Genomic DNA, 10,156 nt, shown 5'->3' with positions numbered 1-10,156 from the left:
AAATGTTTAGGTCTCGGAATGTCCGGGTAAAAGAGGACGTCTGGTCACCCTAAAGCACAACCTGAGAGCAATAACATGGCGATCTGATACAAAGCCATAGCATTAAATCAGTATCATCAAGGCTCTGGATTGATTGCAAAAGGTCTGAACGTCAGTTTCCACGTCAGTTTCCACGCCTACTGGCCTCCTCTCATTATCATATTGGGAACAATGAATGAATGAATAAATAAATGAATGAATGAATAAATAAACGAATGAATGAATAAATAAATACATACGTAAATGTAAATTATAAGTAACTATTGATTGACAATTGTACATTAATTAATACATTTATTTCTGTCTAAATGCATGGATGTGGACATTTATTTATTTATTTATTCATTCATTCATTCATTTGTAAATATGGCAGGTTTGGTCCTCCATACACATCTCACTGGTTTTTAAGTTGTTTCAGTGTGTTAGCTGGCTAGCTATAATAGTTTAAAATTATGTTACCTATAACTGAAAACTAGTTTTACACACAAACTTGTATTATGGATACCTACCCAACCACATCATACCCAAGCTGCTTAGGCAGCAGCTATTGAACACTTCCTGTGTCAAGCTTATTGTCCATGACTAAAGGTCCATAGCTAACATCAGTATGAACTATTAGTGCTACACTAGTTATGCCTGTAAAGTGATTCCAGTTGCGGGAAAGAGTGGTGCTCCAGGCACACTTTTACAACACCATCATCCCTTCCCATTTTGGTAGAGAATTACACCGTTTTTTTGCCGACTTCTCCATGTGGACTCTCCGGCCTAACCATCAAGCCTGGACTTTCTTAATCTTTAAACTCATGTTCATTTCTTCATATTTGAGATACATGACGTACATAAGAATACAAATCCACACCCTTTTTAAGTTTGAGCTGAAGGGAAACGTAGTCATAACAACTTATAATAGTCATAAATAAAACAATTTTTATTTAAATACCGGCGTTGATTTGACTGAATAGAATAGTTTAAAGAGGAGACTTGCTTTATTAAAACAGATCTTGAAGAGATTATCTATTTTACTGACAGTATAATACACTCCACATGCTTTGTACAACTTTTATTATAGGCATTTTAAACACATTAAACCATATTCATGAAAGTAAACATTGTTAGATCACACTAAATCTGCACAGAAATTGAGAGATCAGATGAATGAATGTAATTTCTATATTCACCGTTTTTACCCACAGTTGATACTACGCCTCTCATCTCCATTTACTGTCAGATTAAAATCAAGGTGTTTTATTTGTGTCATGATGCAAATTTGTGAATCACCCTTAATTAAAGAACATACATGATGATGTGTTTTCCAATAATGTCACTATACACCATAACTGGTTATGCTTGTCTCTCCCACTACATATTTAGAGTCTATGGGTACTGTCATTTGAGAATAGCAGCAATGGAGGACTTGTTGTTGAGCTTTATTACACTGAACCAGCGAGCCAGTGCCTGTTTGATCTCTTTTGTTCTGAAGCAGTAAATGAAGGGGTTGACAAGGGGGGGAAACAGACTGTAGAAAAGGATAAGCGTGATGCGGAGGTCTATGTTGATATAGAGGCCAGCCACATCGAAAATATAGACAATGCAGCGCGGCAGAAAGTAAAGAGCGATGATACACAGTTGAGTGCTGCAGGTGGAGAACGTTTTCCAACGGCCCTGTGAACTGGCTATTCTCGCTACGCTAAAAATTATATGAATGTAAGAGTAGATTATGAAAGCCAGGGGTATCAGAAGCACCAGCATGGCTAATGTGAAGGCAACCAGTGTCGCATAACCGTGGTCAGCACATGCCTGTGTAACAATGGAAATATGATCACAATAACACTGAAAGATTTGATTTGGTCCACAATATGGAAGCCTGTAGTCATAGACAGAAAAGATAGCGGGGGTAATAAAGGAGAAAACCCAGGCTACACTATTGAGGATGGTCATGGTGCGATTTCGCATAACCACAGGATATCTAAGAGGAAAACATATGGCTATGTAACGATCCAAAGCCATAATCCCCATGATGTAAGAGTTCAGAGTCCCAAAGGTGTGAATCAGTACCATTTGTGAGAAGCACACATTGAAGGATAGGAATTTGTCATCAAACCAATAGCGGGGGGGGGGGGGGTTACTGCATGTAAACCAGCAGATAGCCTACTAATTTAAAAGAAATTCCTGCATTCAAATAATGTTTTATGAAAGTTTGGATGAAATGGTCATTTATTATCACATAAGCATTTAATTATCACGGTAAACAATTACGCTGCACTGAACTGTAAGTAAAGTTTAAAAAAGTTAAAATAACTAAACCTGTAATTATTTCTTGTGAACGAATATCATTCACGTCTTACTAAACATAGACACTCGAAAGTGAACGAGGTTAATAAGTCCTTTCTGTTTCCTCTTCTGAGCATATGCAGGTTACGTGAAAAAATATCCAAAGACCCAGTTAAAATGAACGAAACATTTCGGTTTTCTCTAGCTTCCCATGCTGAGCCTATGCAGATCATGTGAAAAATGAACCTAATCGTTCACCTCCCGACCGTGGTGTCTGTCTTTGGATCAACGTTTCGTTCATCTGCCGGATATGGGTCTTTCGTTCAATGATTTGTTCTTTTGCCGGATATGGGTCTTTCGTTCAATGTTTCGTTCTTTTGCCAAACGTGTCTTTGGGTCAATGATTCGTTCTTTCGCCAACCGTGTCTTTGGATCTATGATTCGTTCATCTGCCGGATATGGGTCATTCGTTCAACGATTCGTTCTTTTGCCGGATACGGGTCTTTCGTTCAATGATTCGTTCTTTTGACAACCGTGTCTCTGGATCTATGATTCGTTCATCTGCCGGATATGGGTATTTGGATCCTTTTCCACGTGACCTGCATAGGCTCAGTAGCCTACAGTCAGCTAGAGGAAACAGAAATGATTCGTTCTTTTTCCGACTGGATCTTCGGATACGGGTCTTTGGATCATTTTTCACGTGACCTGCATTCAACAAATCATTTGTTTCCTTGGCTTAACCAATGCAACAGTCCCAATGCGCGGTCATGAACGAGAAAAAGAACAAATCTTTTTTTTGAGAGGACTCGTTACTCTCGAGTCGTTGTAAGGATTTGTTCAAAATGAACGAATCGTTCACGAACGACACATCACTAGTATTTTGCAATGTATTGAGTTGGGAGTGGGGTCTCCCACACTGTTTAATCCACAACTGGCAACTTTCCTCCTATGTTTTGGGCTTTGGAAATGCGAACAAAAACGACGTGTCCCTCTAATCTCTCAGGGTACCAGATCTACAAGTCCCGTAGGCACTCTGGGGACGGCCCAGTGTTCCGAAAGGCCAATATTCCGAAATGTCAATATTGCGGGGGGGAAAAAGTCTCCCTTGCATACTTTAGAACTAGTTTAGGTGGCACAAAACACACACATGTTTTAATTTGCGCAGCAGAGACGCCCATCGGGCTATCACGCAGATCACTTTTCCTAGGCAATATTTGTTGACTTAGCCTACTATGGTTTTGAATATGGGGTACCTTTCCTGTGAAGGAAATCACCGTTATTGTAAACAATGCACCTAGTGGGGCCGGCAAAGTGCTCAGTATCGTGCCAAATGCTCAAAATGATCGTATTTGGAGGATCATTATTGTGCACCTGGCAACACTGGGAGGGCTGTCGATGACCTATGACAGTTCTCTCTAGGCAAAGCTCGCGCAAGAGGGTGGAACATAAGGGAGATACCCTTTCCGAAACTTGTAAGGGCTTAAAAACGAGTGTGTGAAAGACCCAGAAACACAAATATCCGATGACGCAAAATCCCGGACAATTTTGGAATCCCAAAAATGTTTAGGTCTCGGAATGTCCGGGTAAAAGAGGACGTCTGGTCACCCTAAAGCACAACCTGAGAGCAATAACATGGCGATCTGATACAAAGCCATAGCATTAAATCAGTATCATCAAGGCTCTGGATTGATTGCAAAAGGTCTGAACGTCAGTTTCCACGTCAGTTTCCACGCCTACTGGCCTCCTCTCATTATCATATTGGGAACAATGAATGAATGAATAAATAAATGAATGAATGAATAAATAAACGAATGAATGAATAAATAAATACATACGTAAATGTAAATTATAAGTAACTATTGATTGACAATTGTACATTAATTAATACATTTATTTCTGTCTAAATGCATGGATGTGGACATTTATTTATTTATTTATTCATTCATTCATTCATTTGTAAATATGGCAGGTTTGGTCCTCCATACACATCTCACTGGTTTTTAAGTTGTTTCAGTGTGTTAGCTGGCTAGCTATAATAGTTTAAAATTATGTTACCTATAACTGAAAACTAGTTTTACACACAAACTTGTATTATGGATACCTACCCAACCACATCATACCCAAGCTGCTTAGGCAGCAGCTATTGAACACTTCCTGTGTCAAGCTTATTGTCCATGACTAAAGGTCCATAGCTAACATCAGTATGAACTATTAGTGCTACACTAGTTATGCCTGTAAAGTGATTCCAGTTGCGGGAAAGAGTGGTGCTCCAGGCACACTTTTACAACACCATCATCCCTTCCCATTTTGGTAGAGAATTACACCGTTTTTTTGCCGACTTCTCCATGTGGACTCTCCGGCCTAACCATCAAGCCTGGACTTTCTTAATCTTTAAACTCATGTTCATTTCTTCATATTTGAGATACATGACGTACATAAGAATACAAATCCACACCCTTTTTAAGTTTGAGCTGAAGGGAAACGTAGTCATAACAACTTATAATAGTCATAAATAAAACAATTTTTATTTAAATACCGGCGTTGATTTGACTGAATAGAATAGTTTAAAGAGGAGACTTGCTTTATTAAAACAGATCTTGAAGAGATTATCTATTTTACTGACAGTATAATACACTCCACATGCTTTGTACAACTTTTATTATAGGCATTTTAAACACATTAAACCATATTCATGAAAGTAAACATTGTTAGATCACACTAAATCTGCACAGAAATTGAGAGATCAGATGAATGAATGTAATTTCTATATTCACCGTTTTTACCCACAGTTGATACTACGCCTCTCATCTCCATTTACTGTCAGATTAAAATCAAGGTGTTTTATTTGTGTCATGATGCAAATTTGTGAATCACCCTTAATTAAAGAACATACATGATGATGTGTTTTCCAATAATGTCACTATACACCATAACTGGTTATGCTTGTCTCTCCCACTACATATTTAGAGTCTATGGGTACTGTCATTTGAGAATAGCAGCAATGGAGGACTTGTTGTTGAGCTTTATTACACTGAACCAGCGAGCCAGTGCCTGTTTGATCTCTTTTGTTCTGAAGCAGTAAATGAAGGGGTTGACAAGGGGGGGAAACAGACTGTAGAAAAGGATAAGCGTGATGCGGAGGTCTATGTTGATATAGAGGCCAGCCACATCGAAAATATAGACAATGCAGCGCGGCAGAAAGTAAAGAGCGATGATACACAGTTGAGTGCTGCAGGTGGAGAACGTTTTCCAACGGCCCTGTGAACTGGCTATTCTCGCTACGCTAAAAATTATATGAATGTAAGAGTAGATTATGAAAGCCAGGGGTATCAGAAGCACCAGCATGGCTAATGTGAAGGCAACCAGTGTCGCATAACCGTGGTCAGCACATGCCTGTGTAACAATGGAAATATGATCACAATAACACTGAAAGATTTGATTTGGTCCACAATATGGAAGCCTGTAGTCATAGACAGAAAAGATAGCGGGGGTAATAAAGGAGAAAACCCAGGCTACACTATTGAGGATGGTCATGGTGCGATTTCGCATAACCACAGGATATCTAAGAGGAAAACATATGGCTATGTAACGATCCAAAGCCATAATCCCCATGATGTAAGAGTTCAGAGTCCCAAAGGTGTGAATCAGTACCATTTGTGAGAAGCACACATTGAAGGATAGGAATTTGTCATCAAACCAATAGCGTGGGGGGGGGGGGGGGGGGGGGGGGGTTACTGCATGTAAACCAGCAGATAGCCTACTAATTTAAAAGAAATTCCTGCATTCAAATAATGTTTTATGAAAGTTTGGATGAAATGGTCATTTATTATCACATAAGCATTTAATTATCACGGTAAACAATTACGCTGCACTGAACTGTAAGTAAAGTTTAAAAAAGTTAAAATAACTAAACCTGTAATTATTTCTTGTGAACGAATATCATTCACGTCTTACTAAACATAGACACTCGAAAGTGAACGAGGTTAATAAGTCCTTTCTGTTTCCTCTTCTGAGCATATGCAGGTTACGTGAAAAAATATCCAAAGACCCAGTTAAAATGAACGAAACATTTCGGTTTTCTCTAGCTTCCCATGCTGAGCCTATGCAGATCATGTGAAAAATGAACCTAATCGTTCACCTCCCGACCGTGGTGTCTGTCTTTGGATCAACGTTTCGTTCATCTGCCGGATATGGGTCTTTCGTTCAATGATTTGTTCTTTTGCCGGATATGGGTCTTTCGTTCAATGTTTCGTTCTTTTGCCAAACGTGTCTTTGGGTCAATGATTCGTTCTTTCGCCAACCGTGTCTTTGGATCTATGATTCGTTCATCTGCCGGATATGGGTCATTCGTTCAACGATTCGTTCTTTTGCCGGATACGGGTCTTTCGTTCAATGATTCGTTCTTTTGACAACCGTGTCTCTGGATCTATGATTCGTTCATCTGCCGGATATGGGTATTTGGATCCTTTTCCACGTGACCTGCATAGGCTCAGTAGCCTACAGTCAGCTAGAGGAAACAGAAATGATTCGTTCTTTTTCCGACTGGATCTTCGGATACGGGTCTTTGGATCATTTTTCACGTGACCTGCATTCAACAAGTCATTTGTTTCCTTGGCTTAACCAATGCAACAGTCCCAATGCGCGGTCATGAACGAGAAAAAGAACAAATCTTTTTTTTGAGAGGACTCGTTACTCTCGAGTCGTTGTAAGGATTTGTTCAAAATGAACGAATCGTTCACGAACGACACATCACTAGTATTTTGCAATGTATTGAGTTGGGAGTGGGGTCTCCCACACTGTTTAATCCACAACTGGCAACTTTCCTCCTATGTTTTGGGCTTTGGAAATGCGAACAAAAACGACGTGTCCCTCTAATCTCTCAGGGTACCAGATCTACAAGTCCCGTAGGCACTCTGGGGACGGCCCAGTGTTCCGAAAGGCCAATATTCCGAAATGTCAATATTGCGGGGGGGAAAAAGTCTCCCTTGCATACTTTAGAACTAGTTTAGGTGGCACAAAACACACACATGTTTTAATTTGCGCAGCAGAGACGCCCATCGGGCTATCACGCAGATCACTTTTCCTAGGCAATATTTGTTGACTTAGCCTACTATGGTTTTGAATATGGGGTACCTTTCCTGTGAAGGAAATCACCGTTATTGTAAACAATGCACCTAGTGGGGCCGGCAAAGTGCTCAGTATCGTGCCAAATGCTCAAAATGATCGTATTTGGAGGATCATTATTGTGCACCTGGCAACACTGGGAGGGCTGTCGATGACCTATGACAGTTCTCTCTAGGCAAAGCTCGCGCAAGAGGGTGGAACATAAGGGAGATACCCTTTCCGAAACTTGTAAGGGCTTAAAAACGAGTGTGTGAAAGACCCAGAAACACAAATATCCGATGACGCAAAATCCCGGACAATTTTGGAATCCCAAAAATGTTTAGGTCTCGGAATGTCCGGGTAAAAGAGGACGTCTGGTCACCCTAAAGCACAACCTGAGAGCAATAACATGGCGATCTGATACAAAGCCATAGCATTAAATCAGTATCATCAAGGCTCTGGATTGATTGCAAAAGGTCTGAACGTCAGTTTCCACGTCAGTTTCCACGCCTACTGGCCTCCTCTCATTATCATATTGGGAACAACGAATGAATGAATAAATAAATGAATGAATGAATAAATAAACGAATGAATGAATAAATAAATACATACGTAAATGTAAATTATAAGTAACTATTGATTGACAATTGTACATTAATTAATACATTTATTTCTGTCTAAATGCATGGATGTGGACATTTATTTATTTATTTATTCATTCATTCATTCATTTGTAAATATGGCAGGTTTGGTCCTCCATACACATCTCACTGGTTTTTAAGTTGTTTCAGTGTGTTAGCTGGCTAGCTATAATAGTTTAAAATTATGTTACCTATAACTGAAAACTAGTTTTACACACAAACTTGTATTATGGATACCTACCCAACCACATCATACCCAAGCTGCTTAGGCAGCAGCTATTGAACACTTCCTGTGTCAAGCTTATTGTCCATGACTAAAGGTCCATAGCTAACATCAGTATGAACTATTAGTGCTACACTAGTTATGCCTGTAAAGTGATTCCAGTTGCGGGAAAGAGTGGTGCTCCAGGCACACTTTTACAACACCATCATCCCTTCCCATTTTGGTAGAGAATTACACCGTTTTTTTGCCGACTTCTCCATGTGGACTCTCCGGCCTAACCATCAAGCCTGGACTTTCTTAATCTTTAAACTCATGTTCATTTCTTCATATTTGAGATACATGACGTACATAAGAATACAAATCCACACCCTTTTTAAGTTTGAGCTGAAGGGAAACGTAGTCATAACAACTTATAATAGTCATAAATAAAACAATTTTTATTTAAATACCGGCGTTGATTTGACTGAATAGAATAGTTTAAAGAGGAGACTTGCTTTATTAAAACAGATCTTGAAGAGATTATCTATTTTACTGACAGTATAATACACTCCACATGCTTTGTACAACTTTTATTATAGGCATTTTAAACACATTAAACCATATTCATGAAAGTAAACATTGTTAGATCACACTAAATCTGCACAGAAATTGAGAGATCAGATGAATGAATGTAATTTCTATATTCACCGTTTTTACCCACAGTTGATACTACGCCTCTCATCTCCATTTACTGTCAGATTAAAATCAAGGTGTTTTATTTGTGTCATGATGCAAATTTGTGAATCACCCTTAATTAAAGAACATACATGATGATGTGTTTTCCAATAATGTCACTATACACCATAACTGGTTATGCTTGTCTCTCCCACTACATATTTAGAGTCTATGGGTACTGTCATTTGAGAATAGCAGCAATGGAGGACTTGTTGTTGAGCTTTATTACACTGAACCAGCGAGCCAGTGCCTGTTTGATCTCTTTTGTTCTGAAGCAGTAAATGAAGGGGTTGACAAGGGGGGGAAACAGACTGTAGAAAAGGATAAGCGTGATGCGGAGGTCTATGTTGATATAGAGGCCAGCCACATCGAAAATATAGACAATGCAGCGCGGCAGAAAGTAAAGAGCGATGATACACAGTTGAGTGCTGCAGGTGGAGAACGTTTTCCAACGGCCCTGTGAACTGGCTATTCTCGCTACGCTAAAAATTATATGAATGTAAGAGTAGATTATGAAAGCCAGGGGTATCAGAAGCACCAGCATGGCTAATGTGAAGGCAACCAGTGTCGCATAACCGTGGTCAGCACATGCCTGTGTAACAATGGAAATATGATCACAATAACACTGAAAGATTTGATTTGGTCCACAATATGGAAGCCTGTAGTCATAGACAGAAAAGATAGCGGGGGTAATAAAGGAGAAAACCCAGGCTACACTATTGAGGATGGTCATGGTGCGATTTCGCATAACCACAGGATATCTAAGAGGAAAACATATGGCTATGTAACGATCCAAAGCCATAATCCCCATGATGTAAGAGTTCAGAGTCCCAAAGGTGTGAATCAGTACCATTTGTGAGAAGCACACATTGAAGGATAGGAATTTGTCATCAAACCAATAGCGTGAAATTATCTTAGGCAGAGCGACAGTGCTGAAGCCTATGTCAGACAGAGCCAAACTCAGCATGATAATGTACATAGGTTTATGGAGGCTGGGCTCGTGCACAAATGTTACCACTAAAACAGAGTTCCCTACAACTGTGGTGACGTACACAAGACAGAGTATGAATGCCACCCAGCCATAATGATCAGGGTGGAGTCCAGGAAAGCCGACAAGAATAAACTCTTTTATTCTGAACTCTGTCCAGTTGTTTCCCTCCCACAT

General features: G+C 39.6%; 3 protein-coding genes across 3 annotated transcripts; all 3 read right to left on the bottom strand.

The window, feature by feature from the left end:
- Nucleotides 1-1,425: 1,425 nt before the first annotated feature.
- Nucleotides 1,426-4,616, bottom strand: LOC308370715 (olfactory receptor 2AT4-like; the record flags this gene model as incomplete). Its single annotated transcript, XM_080845418.1, has 2 exons — nt 1,426-2,164; nt 4,543-4,616. The coding sequence occupies 2 exons, from the start codon at nt 4,614-4,616 to the stop codon at nt 1,426-1,428; spliced, it is 813 nt and encodes a 270-aa protein (XP_080701544.1).
- Nucleotides 4,617-5,292: 676 nt separating this feature from the next.
- LOC308370705 (olfactory receptor 2AT4-like) lies at nt 5,293-8,305 on the bottom strand (the record flags this gene model as incomplete). The annotated part of the gene is made up of 2 exons (XM_080845406.1): nt 5,293-6,044; nt 8,296-8,305. The coding sequence occupies 2 exons, from the start codon at nt 8,303-8,305 to the stop codon at nt 5,293-5,295; spliced, it is 762 nt and encodes a 253-aa protein (XP_080701532.1).
- An 867-nt stretch (nt 8,306-9,172) lies between these two features.
- LOC308362782 (olfactory receptor 2AT4-like) lies at nt 9,173-10,156 on the bottom strand (the record flags this gene model as incomplete). The annotated part of the gene is made up of 1 exon (XM_080835509.1): nt 9,173-10,156. One exon carries the CDS (start codon nt 10,154-10,156, stop codon nt 9,173-9,175), a length of 984 nt encoding a protein of 327 aa, XP_080691635.1.

The sequence above is a fragment of the Sprattus sprattus genome (genome assembly GCF_963457725.1).
Source record: "Sprattus sprattus genome assembly, chromosome: 1".
In the NCBI taxonomy this organism is placed as follows: domain Eukaryota; kingdom Metazoa; phylum Chordata; class Actinopteri; order Clupeiformes; family Clupeidae; genus Sprattus; species Sprattus sprattus.
Note: the sequence above shows the minus strand (reverse complement) of the source record. Positions and strands in the feature narration are given on the sequence as shown.